The 20,278-nt window shown below is 35.0% G+C and overlaps 5 protein-coding genes and 1 pseudogene across 6 annotated transcripts; 3 read left to right on the forward strand and 3 right to left on the reverse strand. All coding sequences in view use genetic code 12, as the record gives it.

Annotated features, from left to right (window-relative positions):
• Positions 1 to 1,493: 1,493 nt before the first annotated feature.
• Positions 1,494 to 2,942, forward strand: J8A68_001867 (uncharacterized protein; the record flags this gene model as incomplete). The annotated part of the gene is made up of 2 exons (XM_049405557.1): positions 1,494 to 2,389; positions 2,552 to 2,942. 2 exons carry the CDS (start codon positions 1,494 to 1,496, stop codon positions 2,940 to 2,942), a joined length of 1,287 nt encoding a protein of 428 aa, XP_049264805.1.
• Positions 2,943 to 3,421: 479 nt separating this feature from the next.
• Positions 3,422 to 4,555, reverse strand: ARO2 (bifunctional chorismate synthase/riboflavin reductase [NAD(P)H]; the record flags this gene model as incomplete). Its single annotated transcript, XM_049405558.1, has 1 exon — positions 3,422 to 4,555. The coding sequence occupies one exon, from the start codon at positions 4,553 to 4,555 to the stop codon at positions 3,422 to 3,424; it is 1,134 nt and encodes a 377-aa protein (XP_049264806.1).
• Positions 4,556 to 4,830: 275 nt separating this feature from the next.
• On the reverse strand, positions 4,831 to 6,051 carry J8A68_001869 (uncharacterized protein; the record flags this gene model as incomplete). The annotated part of the gene is made up of 1 exon (XM_049405559.1): positions 4,831 to 6,051. The coding sequence occupies one exon, from the start codon at positions 6,049 to 6,051 to the stop codon at positions 4,831 to 4,833; it is 1,221 nt and encodes a 406-aa protein (XP_049264807.1).
• Positions 6,052 to 7,093: 1,042 nt separating this feature from the next.
• On the reverse strand, positions 7,094 to 9,247 carry J8A68_001870 (uncharacterized protein; the record flags this gene model as incomplete). Its single annotated transcript, XM_049405560.1, has 1 exon — positions 7,094 to 9,247. The coding sequence occupies one exon, from the start codon at positions 9,245 to 9,247 to the stop codon at positions 7,094 to 7,096; it is 2,154 nt and encodes a 717-aa protein (XP_049264808.1).
• Positions 9,248 to 11,319: 2,072 nt separating this feature from the next.
• On the forward strand, positions 11,320 to 13,011 carry J8A68_001871 (uncharacterized protein; the record flags this gene model as incomplete). Its single annotated transcript, XM_049405561.1, has 1 exon — positions 11,320 to 13,011. One exon carries the CDS (start codon positions 11,320 to 11,322, stop codon positions 13,009 to 13,011), a length of 1,692 nt encoding a protein of 563 aa, XP_049264809.1.
• Positions 13,012 to 13,446: 435 nt separating this feature from the next.
• Positions 13,447 to 20,223, forward strand: J8A68_001872 (annotated as a pseudogene). The gene is made up of 7 exons: positions 13,447 to 13,962; positions 14,059 to 14,866; positions 14,933 to 15,710; positions 15,825 to 16,578; positions 16,627 to 17,782; positions 18,191 to 18,925; positions 19,247 to 20,223. Coding segments are annotated over exons 1-7 (5,724 nt in total).
• The last annotated feature ends 55 nt before the right edge of the window (positions 20,224 to 20,278 follow it).

The following is a 20,278-nucleotide window of genomic DNA, read 5'->3' on the forward strand; positions in this document are numbered from 1 at the left end:
TGAAACAAACGCACCTTCGGACTTCCGTTGCAGCCAAATGACTAGAAAGTGGTTTCAATTTCTTGGCTTCTATTTACAATCAATGTATGCAATTAAAAGAAATTTAAATGACAGGGAAAACGCTTGGCTGCAAAATTTTCGGCGTGTATTCCGGTGTTTCCTTTTTTCTTGGAATATGTCAAATAACTGTTAATAATTATGTCATAATGTTGCAAAATGTGGTAGGGATAATTGAAGTCATAAGTTGCAAAAGAATGACTTGCCGAATGTCTAGATTGGGAAGGTCAGACATTTATTGTCTTTGTGTATTTTCTCGATTTCTGAACTTGTTGCAATTATTGAACGTTTCTTGAACAAACGTTGGATTGACGTTCCATATGATATTGTGTCAACTTCAGCTGACGTATAAGTTCAAAAATGTGGTAGAGATAGTTGAAGTCATAGGTTGCAAACCAAGTACTTACCTAATGTATATATCGAGAAGGTCAGGCGATTATTGTTTTTGTTGTAGGGTGTAATCCGTGATCTAAGGGTTCACCTAGAAAACGAAAAGAATTTGAATCATCTTATGATATGTGATTTGTAGTGGTGCCTATTGTTCTACATTCCTTACTAGTGATACTCCGTTCTCTAAATATAGCCATGCACAACAGATGTTAGTATTGGAATTACGAATATCAACGAGATGACCTGGCACATGAGATGACCTGGTACTCGAGATGATATAGGGATGAGTTAAGATAGTATTTTCAAAACACAGCATATAAATCTATTAAAATAAACTAAGTAAATATTTCTATAGATAATTAAATAATAAAAACCGTTCCCGGGGGAAAGTACGAAAACCGAACCCCCTTTAGAAGTATTCGAATCTGATGTATCGTGAGGTTTGAGTATATGTTTTATAGTACCAAATCCGTCTTTTTAACTCTTCATCTGAGGAAGGTTCCCTCAGTCTCATTCTTCGCCGAACTTTTCTAAAATGCTGGTTGGCTGTTATGAAACCGTCGATGGATATGATTTCGCTTTGACTTATATTCAAAATTAAACCTTCAATCAACCCAAATTTTTGTAAAGGGGTTTTAGTCTTGTGCTTTCCTCCATAGAACAGTTTTTATTATTTAATTATGTATAGAAATATTTAATTTATCCTAATAAATATACTGTGTGCTGTGTTTTGGAAGAAGATAAATTAAGTAAATTAGCATTTTGGTATTTTATAGTCTCCTTTAGTCTCACAGTAACAGATGTAAAACGGTGAGGTTACCCGCACAACGCACTTAGCGAGAACTGCAATCAAATTATTTTGTTAGTACCGTCTTAAACTATGCGGCTCAAAATAATTTCCACATTTTGTGTAGCGCACGAAATACAGCTGGTTCAATTATTGTAAGGGCTGATACTCTGCTTCATTCTAGTATAATATATTTCATTTTGTTTTACAGATTCAATAACCGCGTGCTACATCCACATGGCACTTGATTAGAAGATAGATGTCATCAAACTCCAAACCAAATTCACATCCAGCTACTAATTCAAAGGCTCATCTGAAAGCCGACGAGTTAATAGATCACAACCAGTTTGGGGTTGCTATTCAAAGAGGAAACACGAATGGTTCTAATGAAGTCGATGATCCTTCTTCGACTGAGAATGGAAATGATAGGAATAATAACCATGGTGGTACTTATTCTTCGGACCACGCACATGATATTAACGGGGTGGAAACCTCATCTTATACAAATAGAGAAACTTATGATGTACCTGTTCCTCCTCCAAACTACCCCTTTAACGACCACTCGCCTCAAACTTATTCTTCCAAACATACACGTTCAACTAACGATGGAGAGGGCTCATCTTATACAGATAGAGAAGGACATAGAATACCAGTTCTTTCTCCCAGCTATCTTTCCAAGGCACAGGCATTCGACCGTATGAATATAATGTCAGAAATAGATCCCGATTACAAGTTTAAGGAGCTTTTCAAAAGAGATATCAAATCCCAAATTTCCTTTGCCTTCGAGGATTTTGTGTTCAAGAAGGACAATCTTTTCTGGCAATCTGCAGCCCTTCAAATAGGGTTAAATGTATTCATGGGAATCAAAGAATACTTTCTTAACCCTGACACATTTGTCTTAACTCCAGAAACTGATATCCCGGCATTGTGTCTTTTTCCTCACCCTGCCACCCCGAAGTACAGTTTCATGTATCTAGAGCTAGTGGACACCCTATTGACGGACAAGATGTTATCATATGGATCTCTTGCTGAGAAGTTTACCAAGCCTGCCGGCCTTATTCGGATGAAGGACATTATACAATATATCGATAGGTGCAAATACCAACAAAGGCTCAATCAAAGATATCCTTTAATGGATCGGATAAACGTTTTAAGGTACTCTCTTGACTCATAACCAGTTTGTTACTTGAGCAAGGGTGCTTGGCAGATTACATGTCCAATAGATACTTTTATCACAAAGCTTGATTTCCGCATTATTGTCAACTATTATTATTTAGATAAAGTTACCGGAAGGGCAGCTCTTTGTTGGATCCTTAGTGGGGAGTATATGAAGTGGAGTAGTGACCCAGATGGATATGTATTCATACGTCCTGGTGCAGTGGCTCAAGCATTGGCAGCTGATCCTCAAGTTTCCCGAGCTTCTAATGGAACTTTCAAAACTGGTGTTCGCAGACCCGCAAACGATCAATCGAATGAAGTTGATACTCTTCCAAAAGCAGAAACTGACCAAATTGCCATTACTAACAACGGAAATGGAAATGCCAATGACAGCAAGAAGAAATCCAAGAAGAAAGGCGATCGAGTTGAAAAGAAAAAGAAAAAAAGTAGTAGAAAAAGGAAGCTTATAGAATTTCAAACAGGTGACGGAATGCAACAATCTGTTCCGAATCAAACCGAATTCAGAGGTCATGCACAGGGAGAACTATAATAGCCTTCATGAATATACAAACGTTGCTTTTCAGAGAAGTGGGAGCTAGACCAATGAAATATGCTAGTTTACCAAGAGGTGTCGACGTTCTTGCCCAAAACCATAACCATTATTAAAGCAGAAACCTATAGAGGCTCTAGGTAAACTCCCGCCCAGGCGATATTTACATATAAACTTGAAAGAGAAGACGCCGGGGATGCTATTCAGAAGCTCTTCGAAATTAACAGAACTCAGATGCAGATCAGACGAGTGTACCGTATGTGCACATTAGGTTTATCCCACATTGGAACTGTTATAGAGCTGATATAAATTATCCTATTTTTCAAAGAATTCCCAGATATGATAGTAAATAGAAATCGAAATGAAGCATTTGAGTTTCATTGTTACAGGTAAACAGGCAGCAAGGTTGTCAGGCAATAACTGTCATTAATTAACCATTTTATAAGTGTATATAAGTACATAGTTTCTATACAGAATTATTATTTAGTGTAAGCTAATCTGGTAGCATTTCTTGCTTGTTGAACCATGAATTCATCTGCCAAAACCAAAGCAGTCATAGCTTCCACAATAGGAACGGCTCTTGGAGTGACACTTGGGTCATGTCTACCTCTAGCGGCTAAAACACCTTCTTTACCTTCATAAGTAGCAGTTTCTTGTTCTTGACTTATAGTAGCAGCAGATTTAAAAGCGACTGAGAAATAAATATTTTCACCATTTGAGATCCCACCTTGAATACCTCCAGAGTTATTAGTTTTTGTTCTTAATCTACCTGCTGATTCATCAAAATAAAATGGATCATTATGTTGAGAACCTGGAATGGCAGTACCGGCAAATCCAGAACCAAATTCAAACCCTTTAGTGGCAGGTAATGATAACATAGCATGTGCTAATTTTGCTTCCAATTTATCAAAACAAGGTTCACCTAAACCAATTGGACAATTTCTAACTACACAAGTAACAACCCCACCAATAGAATCATTAGCATCACGATATTTTTCAATAACTTTAACCATATCGTCTCTAACATTTACATCGGGACATCTTATAGGACCACAATCATCTACATCTTCTCTTGTAATTGTATTCAAAATTTGTTGGAAAGTTTCATCTTGTGGATTTCTATTCATGGAAATTTCACCAATTGAAGAAACAAACGCAACAATTTCAACCCCATTAGCTAATTTCAAAATCTTTTCTGCAATTGCACCAGCAGCCACACGACCAATGGTTTCACGAGCAGACGATCTACCACCTCCACTGGAGGATTTAGTCCCATATTTCTGAATATAGGTCCAATCGGCATGACTTGGTCTTGGATATAAATCAGTTTCAGAATAGTCTCCAGGACGATGATCTTGATTCTTGACAAGCATTCCAATGGGTGAACCTAATGTAACACCATTTTCGGTCCCACTTTGGATTTCTACTTGATCTTTTTCATTTCTTGGGGTGGATAATTTAGATTGTCCTGGTCTTCTACGAGTTAATTGAGGTTGAATATCTGCTTCTGTTAATGGAAGCCCGGGCGGGACACCATCGACTATACATCCTACTGATTTACAATGGGATTCTCCGTATGTTGTAACTCTGAATACACTTCCGAATGTGGACATTTCTGTTTCTCTATCTTGGTGAAGATGATTTGAATTAACTGAATTAATTCAAGAAACTTTTTTTTTTAATCATCAGACAATTTTTCTAACTGAAAAATTCAATAATGAGTCAAAAGAAACAAAAACAGAAAGAAAAAATAAAACGGCCCTGTTAAAGGCCCGGTCGTGTACTTCTCGGTTCCAGAATTTACTAAAAGTTGCAAATTTATAAACCACAATTTCGCCATTTGATTAGAAATACGATGTCTATTATAAATATATAAATATATGCTAAACTAAATCTTCAGAGGCTTCTTCTTTTCATTCCATTGTTTGATATTCCCCATAGCCAACTCAGCCAAATATGGATACATACGAGAATAACCTGAAGCATTTGCAGAACTGGCATTACCCAATTTAACTCTCATAGCAATCCCTTGACTAATAACACACAATCTTAATAATCCAAATACATGACCGATAATCCATAAATCAGTAGGATTATTCTTTGGATCTTCTGGATTCCAAGTGATTAATTTTTCATATTTAGCTAATTGGGCATATAAAAATGTTTGAGACTCTGGGTCTTCAACTCCCATATCTGTCTCTTGGGGATGATAGAGCATACGATTTAATTTATTAGGTAACAGGAATGGTTGGAAGAAATTGGATAAATCAAATAATGGATTTCCAATAGTACATAATTCCCAATCTAAAACACCACAAACTTTCTTAGTGATTGGATCAAATAAAACATTATCAATTTTTAAATCTCCATGGATTAATGTAAGTTTTGTAGGATCTTTAGGAGCATTAGATAATAACCATCCAGTAATATCTTCGAAATTTGGAATTGGAGCAACATGTTGAGATTGTGATTTATGAATTTGTGATAATGTCTTCATTTGTCTTGTAAAATATAAAGTTTGTTTTAATTTAGTTACATTTTGAAATTGAGGGAACTGTTCCTTTGGTAAATATTGAATCAACTTTTCTGCATCTAATAAATGAATACTAGCAATAGTTTCAATTATAGAATCCCAATATAATTTCCCATCTTCTGGAGAAATTCCTGGCATACTTGGATTTTTAATCTGAATACCATTAACAAAATCCATAATATAAAACACATATCCGATAATACTTTCATCTTCACATAATAAATGAACTCTTGGAACAGGAACTGGAAGTTTACTACCAGAATTCAAAATATTGATTGAATTTATCATAAAGAATTCTCGTTCAACAGCATGAGCTGATTTAGAAATTAATTTTGCATTTGGACTTGGTTTTCTTCTTAATACATAATTGTTATTTTGAGAATCAGTAATCATATAAGTTGGATTTGATTGTCCAAATGTAAATTGTTGAATTTTTAATTCATGGAAATGAGATAAATCAGCTGGGTTATGACCTAAGGTAATGCCTGGGGCTTGAGAAAGATTTGAACAAAGAAATTGGGAAAGTTTCTTGGTATCTATTGGAGATCTTACTGCAGTTAATTCTGGTGCTGACATCGTTTATTACTTTCTTGTATAGTGACTAAGAGAAAGAAAGTGATTTCGAAGCTGAAATGGAAATTAACCTTGATTTAAATAATTTATGGCTTGTGAAAAAAAAATATGTGGGGTCTGTATTCTTTAGAACGGATATTAAATTTATCACCAAAATCCATACTGAGAAAAAGTATAACCGAGGTTTTGAATTTTCCATTGTTCTATTGATCGGATACAAACACAAACACTTTGTGACCTATCCATGAACCATTTATATATAAACTTCTATGGATATGCACTTTAGTGATAATTGTCCATTTTTTAGATTATGCATATTAAAGCACTTCCCTTTATACCGAATTATACCGTGGGCTCAATCTAGTCTGGTACTACTAGAGGAAAGCTCATACTAGAGATGGAGTGAAAAATCGCACCAAGCCATAGGAAAGACCCTGAATAGGTCAGTGGTACAAAGTAAACAACCAATATTAAACTTCCCAATCTTTCATTCTATTATAAAAATCTGTTTTTTTATTCATCACAATTAATCATTACTATATAACCATTAAAAAAAAACCACAAATTTTATCGAAAAACACAACTACTCTAAATATTTTAATCTCTACTCTTTCTCTCTTACATAAATAGACCTCCCTTCTCTTTCTCATTTTCAGACACACAGCTTTCTCTCTTTATCATTCTCAGAGACATCTTTCGCTCACATTATATCTCTCTCGCATAGCATCTCTCTCATTCGCTGTCGCTCGGTCGTTCGATCGTTCGTCTACTTCACATTCAACGAATAATAATTATATATCCCCCTCTGACTAAACTCCACCGGCCAACAATCCTCCTTCATATTTCTATTCCGATATCCATTCAAATTATAATATCCAATCGAACAATTCACTTTTCTTGCCGCATATTTCAAAAACCCGGGTTTCTTAACATTCGTAACAATTTTATTCCCCGTTTCCAAATCATAATAAACTAAATTCGATTGCATGGCCGCCGCATTACCATTCCCATTTAGGATTGATTTATATTCCGGGAGCCGCCAACACTAAAATATATAGGTTCTAGAGGCTGGAAGTAACAGTATTTTAATCCAGATTTGGGGTGGGGCTAATTCTTCGATGTATGAAGTTTGAATGGGGGAGATTCTGTTATAGTCTCCATTGGAGGTGAAGTCGTAGAGAATCTTATAGTCGAATTCAACTGCGACTAGGGAACTATTGAAGTTTATTTTTAGGAAGGAGGGGAGGTTGAATCTGGTGATGGTTTTTATACCGGTGATATCGAGATACATGATTTTATTTTCCTTCATGTATTCATTCAAATCTTCGAGTTTTAAGTTTGCATGGGAGATGTTTAGACTTAATAATTCCGGGAATCGGTTTTTGATTGTGATTAGGCATTTGAAATTCACTGGCATTCCTCCAAGGTTTAAATATGCCAATTGTGGGGCATTGAGATGTTTTAAGGTGTATAATAAATAAATGTCAGAAAGGGGGCTAACGACATTTGAATCAATTTGTAAATTAAGCCATTCTAAACTTCCTTTACATACTGCTGGATGACTAACTAAGAAATTAATTAAATCTTTAGTTGTCAATTGTGAACATCTAGCTAATGATAAATGAGTCAATCTTGTCAGACGAGGGATTTCAAGTAAGATAGTTGAAGTGATTGAAGTATGATTTAAATCTAATCTTTGTAAATGAATTAATCTGGGTAAGATTTTTGCAAATACATCTGGATGTAAATTTGAACAATCATGAAGGGAAAGTTTTGTAATTGTTAAATCTTGATTGATTTGTAATGCATCAAAAGCTTTTGCAAATGCTTCACTACTTGCTCCACAAAAGTCTAATGCTTTTATTTTGGGTAATTTATTAAATAATAAATCCAATACAACAATATCCATATCATCTTGAATATTTTCCAGGGCTAAGAATTCTAATAAATTAGGTGTCATTTTCAAAGCCTTTGATATAGTTTTTGAAGTCACCATTTGAATTTCTTGATTCATCCTACCAGTACGTCCTAATCCAATAGATGTAAATTGTTGAAAATCCATAAATTCAACATATTTCCCAATAATTGGATTACTGTTTAAATTATGTAAGAATTTATCAAATGAATGAGGACGATTAAAAATCGTATATTTATATAAAAAACATAATGATAAATGATGGAATTTTTTTGATAATAATGGAATTGTATTGGCGAAATTCTCTAAATTGGAATTAATTGAAGAAATATCATGATCAACATAAACATATTCAATAATTCGATATAAGATTTCCAAGGGAAGTGATAAAAGGGGTGAAAACTGTTCCTCCAGTTCTCCTATAACTTTCTCTACAGGTACTTCCTCGTCTTGCATAATTACATCATCAATTGATTCAGTCTTGGGAGGAAGTGTACCCACCGAAGAAGAAGGAGATTCATCCACAATATAATCTTCATTATGAGGGTGTCGATATTCATCATATGATTCATTAGAATATCGTGATTCATTGGAGGTGATGGGTGATAAATAAAATGTAGAAGGATATGGATGAGGATTATCTAATGGAGATGTGATTGGTTGTAAAGCTAATCCGGAATCCGCACTATCCGCAGGCAACATTTCTTCATCATGATAATCAGCCAGTGTAGTTGAATTTTCTGCTTTTACCTGCAGCATTTCATCTTGATTCAATGTAGGAACACTAAGATGACGCCGTATGGAAGCAGAGTACAGAAGTGGGAATGATGGGTCCTGAGTCGATACATCAATATTATTACGATGATGATGGTGGTGATGGTGGCGTTGGTTGTCATCCGGTGGGAATGATGAATCATTAGTTGTATTAACTGAAGAACTTCTTCTGGAATCTAATTGTGATAATTGTTGACCCATTATATGACGATAAGAACTTAGCTTCTGTTTAAATCTGTTTGTTAAATTAGAAGTTGACAAAGATGATTTTGGTGTTGATTGTTCTTGTGATGGTGCTGGCTGTTGTTCTTGTGCGGTAGAGTTGTCTATTGGTTCAAACGAAAGTAAGGATTGATAAGAATATGACGATCTTCTGATTCTATGATGATTAGGAGTCACTGGCTGTCTAAGTTGTTTTGAATGTGGTTGGTTTGTATGGAATGCCAAGGTATTTGGTGGTGTCTGTGGTGATGGTGAATTGAGATTTGTCTCCTTGTGGTGAGAGATCATTTTTTTTTTGTAATGAGCTTCTTCTTTGTATTATTTTATTTTTATAACGGGAAATCGGGAACGAACAAGCGAAAGGATTAAATTTATAAATTATAAAATGCCCTGCGAAATTTGTCAAGTATCAAATTAAAGAATGTTCTTATAAATATATAGATTATTTATATACAATTAATATAAAAAGGGAATTGGTGGTTAAAAGTATGATTAATTAAGAAAAACCAGAATTTATGGGGTAAGTTTTATATATTTTTATATGCAAAAGTATAAATTGATTAGTGATCATTCGTTCATACAGTTCCTTTTTTTTGGTTTAATATAAATTTTAACGCCGTACAAGCCTAAAACATCAACAACAAGAAGAACCACGACGACAACCAAAAAGGAGAATAAGAATACAACTACAACCACAGTTAACTTACTATTGCAACCACAAGAATAAGTAAGAAAATGTCAGACAAGGAATTTTAAATGTTAAAAATAATTTAACTTGTAACTTTACTTTACTTTACACTTTCCTTAAATTGAGAATAGTATCAGTAGCATATGTAAAGTATTTGTGCAGCAATTATAACAGATAAACAGTATACTCATTTGTTTATATAAAGATATAGATGAAATCTAACAATCTGTAACTTACAAATTGTTAAACCAAAAAAACTGGTTCAATAAGATTTCCAGACCTCGACCTATTTTGCAGTAAGGCGGTATGCATAGAAAAAGAAGTACACCTAGGCATTATTTTTTCTTTGTCTTTTTAATACCGAGCTACTACTATTCACTAACAAATCTATAAATGGAAAAATGTTTACCCCCGTATTTTTCCAGGATTTTAAACTTTAAATTAAGATTTATAAATTACATTAGAACATACAATATTCCTTCTACCACATTCTTTCTTAACACTTTGAGTTATACAGTATCTTTTATAACTTTTGATTATAAAACATTGTGAATTTCTACTAGAGTAATCTCATTTTCTTGAATGTATTCTTGGCAGCGTTTCATTTAAACAAGCTCGTTCCATTGTCTCTCTCGGCCGCGCGCACCGTGGTCAGACTAAAATTTGCAGCCTGACCAGAAACTGAAATCGTTAATTCCAGGCTACTCGTAGGAAATGTTTATGTACAGTCAATGTCACTTGAAGGTTCTTGGGTGTTACGCAACTAAGCGACGACTATTACAGAGCAAGCAATACCAGTCCAGAATGGTATTTTTTCAGGATCATGTTTGCGTTTTTGCTTCGATTCGATCGAGAAAATCGCGATACGTAGTCATGTATCACGAATCATAAACAAGGCTGAACAAAACTTGATGTGCGTGACTTCACTACTTGACATTGGCAGCAGCTCCAGAAGCGGGCTTTTCTAAGCAAATAATTGTAACTGTTGGATAGTGATGGCGGGGGTTGGTGGGGGAATAATGACGGGGGGTGATCATCGTGTATTCCCCACAAAAAAAAAGGTCGTAATTAGTTGCTTAAAGATTCTAGATCGTCTCATGGACTCTTTTTTTTCTTTCTATTTAAAGTTGTAATGAGTTCAACAAGGTTTGATATAACCATGGTATCCATTAGATAGATTCGTTATATGTCACAAAGATGCATTGATACCAAACTGTAGATATAATTAGTTGTAGATTTTGATAATTCTGTTGCATAGAAAAAGGGTCTCGTTGAGATTCAATGATGTAATTAATAACGATAAAAAAAGCCACCACCATTTTCCTTATCCAATTATATTATTTTAAACCGAATCCATTCATCCCTCATTTCATATTTGAGCTATTTTTCCTTTATGAAGTTTAAATAAAAACCCTCATATTTCACTTTTAAGCCCAAACTTTGTTTCAAACAAAGTTCCATTTATCCTCCCCTCAATTTCCCCCAGCCAAGCATTGAAAAGAACAAAAAAAAGACTCATTTCTGCATCTCTTCTTCTTTTTCTTGTACTTTTCATTTCACTTGCTGAAAATTTTTCAATTTAGTCAATTGCAATTCATATATAAACCCAATAGCAATTGAGTCAAGAGACTATTCAACCGTTTTTGGGAAAAGGCCAATTTCACAAGAAACAATGTCAGCTCCTTATATTCATGTAGAATCAGACTCGGAAGAGTCAGTACAAGAATTTGAAAGATTAGAATCAACCTTACCTCCATCGTTAAGAAAATCTGCATCTTCCTTATTAGAAGCAATTCAAGCTACCCCATCACCAGCACACACTCCTGCCGGTAGTAGTCAACCTTTCCAACCTCATCATCCATCTCATTTGAAACAACCTCAACCCCAACATGTTGGACGTGAAAATAGATTCGCACCAGGTCATGCAAATAATTCCCTTTTTGGTAGAGCTCCATCTCAAACTCCAAATCTTAGAGATACTTCACTTAGACAAACACTTATTTCAAAATTATCAAAATCTGAACATGGTAGATCCAGTTCTCCCGTGCCATTACCAAGACCTAGATTTGATTTAGAAGTTTTTAAACCTGCTATCAATACCAAACAATCTTCAACTGGGGTTTTATGGGCTACTGAACGTGCACAAGAATATGGATTTGATTCTGAAAATGTCGGTGATTGGGCTAATCTCGGACAAGGTGCTCCAGAACACGGTGACACGATCCCAGGATCTTTCATTAGACCAAAACATATCCCTGTCCCTGATTATTCAAAAGAATATGCTCCAACTGCTGGTGTAAAACCCCTTCGTCAAGCAGTTGCTAATTATTATAATGAAACTTATCGAAAAGGAAAAGATTCGCAATATACTTATAAAAATGTCTGTATTGTACCTGGAGGAAGAGCCGGTTTGACAAGAATTGCATCTATTATAAGTGATTGTTATCTTTCATTCTTCTTGCCTGATTATACCGCCTATGCCGAAATGCTTTCATTATTCAAGAATTTCGCTCCAATCCCGGTCCCATTGAAAGAAGCCGATAATTATGAAATCCATCTCAAGATTATCAAAGAAGAATTAACAAGAGGTATTAGTGCCTTATTGACTTCCAATCCTCGTAATCCAACTGGGAGATGTATGGAAAGATCTCAATTGGAAAAATTACATGAAATGTGTCGGGCTAAATGTTTGTTAATCATGGATGAATTTTATTCCCATTATTATTATGATGATGGATGTACTGGATCATCAATCAGTTCGGCGGAATATATTGAAGATGTGGATGTTGATCCAGTCTTGATTCTTAATGGATTAACCAAAGCTTTCAGATTACCTGGATGGAGAATTTGTTGGATCTTAGGGCCAGAAGAATATATTAATGCCCTTTCTTCTGCAGGATCTTTCTTGGATGGTGGGTCGAATGCTCCTTTCCAATATGCTGCTGTTGATTTCTTGGAACCTTTGAAAGTTAGGAATGAAATGAAGGCCTTACAACTTCATTTCAAGATGAAGAGAGATTATATTCTTGATAGATTTAGAAAAATGGGATTTAAATTTGAAGAACGTCAAATTCCAAATTCAACCTTTTATTTATGGTTAAATTTAAGTCATTTACCAGGGAAATTAAGTAATTGTTTAGGATTTTTCCATGAATGTTTACATGAACGAGTAATTGTTGTTCCCGGGTTTTTCTTTTTGATCAATCCTCAGAATTTAAGTCATTTAGAAGAAGTTATTTGGTATAATTATGTGAGAATTAGTTATGGTCCTGAATTCCATCATTTGGAATTAGGTATGGATGGAATTGAAAGAATCTTGGCTAGATTTGGATGTTTACCTTATGAACTTGAACAAAAGGCATAGACTTTTTCGTCCTCCTTCTGAATTGTTTTCTACTTGTATTTTATTTGTCTTTTAGTTTAGTAAATGTAAAAATAAAATTAAGTTGTTATTATATTGAAAACTCATAACTAGTGCTTTGGCGGCACGGCTGAGATATGCTCCAAGGTACATATTCGTATAATCAGACTCAGAACGAGGTTTAGAATAATTAGTACGACTACTTTATATATGTATATAGGACGAGATCTTCAGTCCCCGATGTTACAGTCGTCAATGGCATCCTTGCTCGTGGCTTCTATAAAGCTCTAATCACGATGGTTGCTAATCAATTGAATTGGTTGTAAAAAAAAGCCGCACAACATAAAAAAACGATGATGTAATCAAAACACGTTTTGATGAGATCTTCCTTTCTTTCTTTCCCCAGATATCAATTAATCAATCACACTAAAGAAAACAATGCTAGAGTCAAATGATCCTCTTTATAATCAATTGGTAAAGGATGGTTCATCATCACCTTCGCTTTTGTCACGTTTATTCAATGGTTGTCGATGGTTTATGATACGACTAATGAATATAATCTTATTAGATCTCCCGGCCCTTATTATCCGATTGCTTTCGAAAAACTTTGAAATACGAATGAATCTTTCTTCAATATTACTTGGTATTGGTTTGCTTGTATTCATTACTGTTGTTATTGTACGATACAAATATTTAACAGGATATTCCAAAGATTTGCATAAGAATAAAGAAACAGTTAAACCAGCTACCAATCCATCATCTTCCAATTTATTCGTTCAGAAGAAACGTGAAAGTAAAACTAAAAACTATTTAGATGAATTTCTACTGGCAATTAAAGTATTTGGATATTTAGAAAAATCAGTATTTCATGAATTAACAAAGAATATGTCAACTCAGAAACTTTCAGCTGATGAAATCCTTTATTTAGATGAGTCATTAGGGTTCGTGATGGTGGTTGAAGGTACTGCACAGGTTTACACAAAAATATCCCATGATTGTATGCCTCTTTCAAATCTTTAACTACCGCAAATGCTGGCTCTACTAAAATAGTGCAATCTTCTCAATCAAAGATATCAATTATTAAATGAAGTGAAGAGTGGAGCGCCCTTAAGTTCATTGATATCGACTTTGGATTTATTTGAACCACATAGACATCTGAGTAGCAATCTGGATATGATTATGACTCCAGCTTCAGAATCTGAAACTGGTCAACTTGCAATTAATGTCCCTCCAAGTCTAATTGAAAAACATCTTGAGAATACTTGTCATGACGACGTGGCAGATGAAGAAGAAGATGAATATCCTAATATCATTGTACGTCCAAAATGTCAAGGTACAGAATATGACGGGATGACAATTGCAGTTATTCCATACTCGGCATTTCAAAGAGTACAAGAGAAATACCCAAAATCAACATCTCATATTGTCACGATGGTATTAACTAGATTATACAAAGTTACTATGAATACAGTACATAATTATTTGGGTCTTTCAGGAGAATTATTACAATCAGAAATAAAATTGAATGAGCATGTATCCAATTTACCCCAGCATTTGGTTGATGGATTGTTACAAAAGATTCTGAGTGAAAAGGAGAATGATGATCATAACAATACTGGCACCACACCTAAAAAGGATAGACCTAAACTGAAACCAAGATCAAGTCACAGACACCATCTTGAAAGATCATCTTCAAAATATGTGTTATTAGATTCAAGATTGAAATCAAGTCATCCTGGAGATTTATTATCCTCGGTTCCAATCTCAAGACAGACTGATATATTCTCCACTGAAGAACTAAAAAATAACCCAAGCGCAGTCCCCTCTTTGAAATCATCATCGATATCTCTACATGGAAGTACTCTTTCACTAGGTCCTTATCTTTCATCTTTGTACTCTAGTCGTAAAAGTCTACTATAACAAGAAACAGAGGAAACATCCTTACGTATTGCAATCGTGGAAAATGTTTTTAAAATTATGGGAATCAATGAAGAACGAACTCAAGGCATGTTACTTGAAAGTACTAGTCAAGTGAATTCTGGATTATCATCTGCCAATACATCATTATTATCAATTGATAAATTACATAATTCCCTGCATACTTTAATTTCAAACACTTCTACTCCAAGGGGAAGATTTTATCGTGGATTCAGACCCCGTTATGAATCAACATTGATGACAACCATAAACGTAGCCAATACAAGTATTGGTTCACAAAGCAATAGTAGTAGTATTCGACAACAACCGCAACAGCAATTCCGTCTTCCAAGATTATCAGCGATTGATTTTTCAACAATAAAAGATGCATTTGCAAAAGCATTGGAAATAAAATACATTGGACCCAATTCTACCCTAGCAGTTCAAGATTCCTTCAATACCGGATTATATTATGTCATTCATGGATCATTGGATGTTTATTCCACACCTGTCCAACAGCTGGAATCCTCCTCTCAATCAGGATTGAGAAAAGTATATACTGTAAACCCCGGCGGTATTGCCGGATATCTTACTTCAGTAGTTGGATTTAGGTCATTGGTCACCATAAAGACCCCTGCAAATGAAGGAGTTATCGTTGCACATATTAATAAATCAGATTATTCTAAATTGATGGATAAGTTTTATTTTTTACAATTACCAGTAGCGATTAAATTGAAGAGTTTATTATCGAAACAGATTTTGACTATTGATTATGCTTTGGAATGGTGCCATATTCCGGCTGGGAATGTGCTTTGTTCTCAAGGTGATTTGGCGAATGGCTTTCATGTTGTCTACTCACCCTCCAAATCTCAACAAGTCTCATGATTCTTCTTTCAAAGAAGACCACCGGATAAAGATGGTAGTGGCGGTAATACCGGAGGAGGAGTTGCTGAGAAGGAACAAGAAGAACTTACAATTTTGGGAGAATATGGCCATGGAGAATCAATTGGGGAAGTAGAAGTCCTAACTGCTTCCAGAAGATCAAATTCATTAATTGCAGTTCGAGATTCAGAAACAGCCCGTATTCCAAGATCATTATTTGAAATGTTAACGTTCCAGAATCCATCAATTATGGTCAAAGTTTCAAGATTGGTTGCATCAAAAGTATTATCCCAAGATAATGCCTTGAATCTGTCAAGTAATAGTATTTCCTCGAGTACTTCTTCTTATATCTCCAATGACTATAAAACTATCACGATTCTTCCCACAGTTGCCGGATTACCAGTGAGAGAATTTGCTGATAAGTTAGTACATGCACTTAAAACGATCGGCAGGAATGTTATCGCATTAGATCAAGCATCTACTCTAACTCATCTAGGTAGACATGCGTTTGATGAAGGATTGTCTCGGTTGAAATTACTGGGATATTTCGCATATTTGGAAGAAGAATACGAAACTGTGGTTTATATCTGTGATTCGCCTGTTAAATCCAATTGGACGGCCACTTGTATTTCCCAAGGGGATTGTATTTTACTCTTGGCTGATGCCGATGATGATTCTGTAGCTACTAGTGTTGGTGAATATGAACAACTATTAATCAAATTAAAAACCACAGCTAGAACTGATCTTTGTTTAATCCACCAAGAAAAATTCGTCTACGGGCCTAGCTGTTCATAAACCGAATTCTTATCTAATACCCAGGTTCCTGTAGATCATATTCAAATGCATATTGAAAGAAGAGTGACTAGAGAAGAAGCGAATCGGAAATCATTTATAAGTGATCTAGCTGAGAAAATTTCCCGAAATACAAATCCAAGTCTTAGATTAAAATTCGAAGAAGCTAAAAACAAAGCATTTTCTTCAGTGTTGAAATTTCAAGTCAAGAATCGTAACAAAGGTATGAAATATAACCAATCGCATAAGAATGATTTTTTGAGATTGGCGAGGATTTTATCTAATGAAGCCGTTGGGTTGGTATTAGGTGGTGGTGGATCTAGGGGGATTTCTCATGTTGGAGTCGTGACTGCGATTGAAAGACATGGAATCCCGGTGGATTTAATTGGAGGAACATCAATTGGTTCATTTGTTGGTGGATTATATGCTAAAGATTATAACATTGTTTCAATCTATGGAAGAGCCAAACAGTTTTCCAAAAGAATTGCAGCAATGTGGAGACTAGTGTTGGATTTTACCTACCCGGTTACATCTTATATTACTGGTTATGAATTTAATCGAGGAATTTGGAAAGTTTTAGGATTTACTGAAATTGAAGATTTTTGGATTAAATATTTTTGCAATTCCACGAATATAACCAATTCCACCATGGAAATTCATGAAACTGGATATCTGTGGAGATTCATCCGAGCATCAATGTCACTTGCAGGTTTATTACCTCCTATAGCATATGATGGATGTATGTTATTAGATGGGGGATATTTGGATAATCTTCCAGTAAATGAAATGAAAAAGAAGGGAGCAAAGTATATCATTGCTGTTGATGTCGGTTCTGCTGATGATAGAACCCCTATGAATTATGGAGATACTCTCTCTGGGTTCTGGGTTTTATTCAATCGATGGAATCCCTTCTCAAAACATCCAAATGTTCCAAATATGATGGATATTCAAATGAGATTAGCATATGTTGCCAGTGTGAATGCTTTAGAGGAGGCGAAAAGAACTCCTGGGGTGATTTATTTACGTCCACCTATTGAGAATTATGCAACTTTGGATTTTGGAAGGTTTGATGAGATTTATCAAGTTGGTCTTGGGTATGCTGATCAATTGTTTACGACGTGGGAGTCTACTAATAGTATGCCACCTATAGCTGGAATGGATCTTAGGAATAAGATTACAGATGGTGAAGACAGGAAAATTTTATATAGAAGGAATTCTATCTAGTAGTAGAAGCTTTAAGACAAAATATAAAAGTACATTATGTATTTCAAATTTGAATCTTATGACGCAGTCTTCTGCTTCTGTTAAATGGTGTATGATCATTGACATGAACTATGTCCACCTCAGGGTTCGAAGTGACTCTAGTCAGGTGTATATTGTGTTGCAAATTTATCTTTTTTTCTTTGCTCTCTAAATCATCTCAAATCTACCTGCAATTAATTAAATAGAGATGAGTGAAAAATAATCTTTAATTCATCTTTTGTAAATCTTTCAACAAAGTAAATGATTAAATTTCCAATACCATTTAAGGTACCTAGACCAAGGGGTACGATAACTCATGTTCCGAATACTAACCTACGTCCACTTATAGTGCGACCCCAGGATCTCAAATACAATCCAAAATCAAATGCATCATTCATGAAATTTGGAATCTTACCATTCTTTCAAGAAAAGATAGATCAATGGTCATATAAGGGTCCAGGTAAGCCGCCGATCCAACAATACACTCAAACTACAACCCGACAGAGTGAGATTTTAGCCGCCTTGGGTTCAGATTGTAGTTTGTTATCATATGGTAATGAATTAACAAAAGATGAGTCCATATTGGCAACTCTTTTACACGCATTTCAACTTACATTGACAAGAAAGCCAAATCTTATGTTTCCTGAGTTGAATGAAAAGGTTGAAACTGTTATTGTGGTACCTACAGATGATATTCTTGACAAGTATGCTGAATGGGCAATGAGGTTGTTGTCAGATATTCCGCCTAGATGTGTCCCCAAAACACTTGTCAGTTCCAATAAAGGAGAAGCATCTACTCCAACAAGCAATAGCACTACTACTGTTGAAAGATCTCCCATGGTGGTAGACTTCTCGTATGATCAGAAAGAAACTCGAAGAATAACTAGTGATCCCGACGATGTATCTACAAAACCTCAAATAGTAATTACTACCTTGAGTGAACTATACAATATCAGCGAAGGTTTAGAATCCAAACTCAAACTCGCAAAGTCTGACCTTGACGCTTTACGTTTTTTATGTGTTGTTGATACAAGTGCATTCTTGAGATGTACCGATATTAACGGAGCACAAGTTATTGGCATTTGTTTTTTCTTTCCTGCAATACACTGATCTGAATATGGATGGTAATTATCTAAACAAGGCTGGAAAAACGAAGGGCATTATAAAAGAGTCTATAAGAGCTTGAAACCGATTGGAAATAGCAAACTTCCCAGGAATCTAGCTTGGGGTCATGATACCGACTATACTAAAATGTTTTTAGAAGATAGTTGGACTCCGGAAAGTGATAATTATTGGCAAACAGAGTTATATGAATCGTTTACCAAGGAAGTTGACCTGATGTTCAATCTTGTTTAGGTTAATACAAAAAACGAATGAGGACTATGAGGTGAGTTCAATGAAATAGGCAATCAGTTTATTTTGAAAGAGGAAAAAATACTCGAGAAAGCAAGGGTCAAGGCATATCAAAGGCATAAGGAAGATCCTCTGGAAATGCGGAGACATTTCGATGATTTAAAGGAATTATTAGAAAGCCAACGTCGAAATTTGAAAAGTACACAAAGAAAAATCCTAAAAACTGTGACTATGTATGTGTATGAGTATGGGAAGCTTTTTGAACCTCGTAGAGACTTGTATAATAGTGGAAAATATGAGAAATTAGATAGCGAGACAAAAGTGTCAGCTTATTTCACAGCTTTGAATAAAAAAGGTGTCTTAGAGGAACTTGAACTTATGCATGAATCATCTGAAACATCTGAATTGATTGGTCTGATTCATGACTTCTCAAAGTTGGGTAGTAATTTAAGAGCGGCCATGAATCGGTATTTCGTAAATAAATCAAAGGCACGTGCAAACCAACAGTACGTAAAAATTGTTTCCGGAATCGTTGACCGTTTAAGAGTAAAGAATAATAATGAAGCTGTCTTGATTGTGGTTCCAAGCCATGTGAAACGGTTTGTTGAACGTTTTTGTGAATTGTCAAGGTTCCTCCTTATATGGACATGTAAATTGAATGTCGCAAAAAGTACAAGTGATGGTGATGCTAAAAAGAAAAATGTCATTATGAACGCTTGGGAATTATTCGGGAAGGATGTTGATGGGTTTAGCAATTTAGTCGTAGTTGATCTTGATTCATTATCCTATCAAACAGCACTTTCAAATATGGGCGAAGAAGCTAAGGAATTGATTACTGGAATAGAAGATCCATTTGCTGATTTACTTGAGTTTTATGTCAGCAAATTGATTTCCAGTAAGGTTGAGAATACAAACAAAAACATAATCTTTGGTTTGTTTGAAGATAGAAACGATTATGAGCGAATGATTCATATTTTCAAATTGAATGACATTTCGAATGCGGTATCTATTGAAAGGTTTATAACGTAAGCCTCAGTTTGAACGTTTTCTTAGATCTAATATTTATACATGTACATACAACTAA

Source organism: Hemisphaericaspora subhashii (genome assembly GCF_019202705.1).
Source record: "Hemisphaericaspora subhashii strain CBS 10753 chromosome Unknown scaffold65, whole genome shotgun sequence".
NCBI lineage: Eukaryota > Fungi > Ascomycota > Pichiomycetes > Serinales > Debaryomycetaceae > Hemisphaericaspora > Hemisphaericaspora subhashii.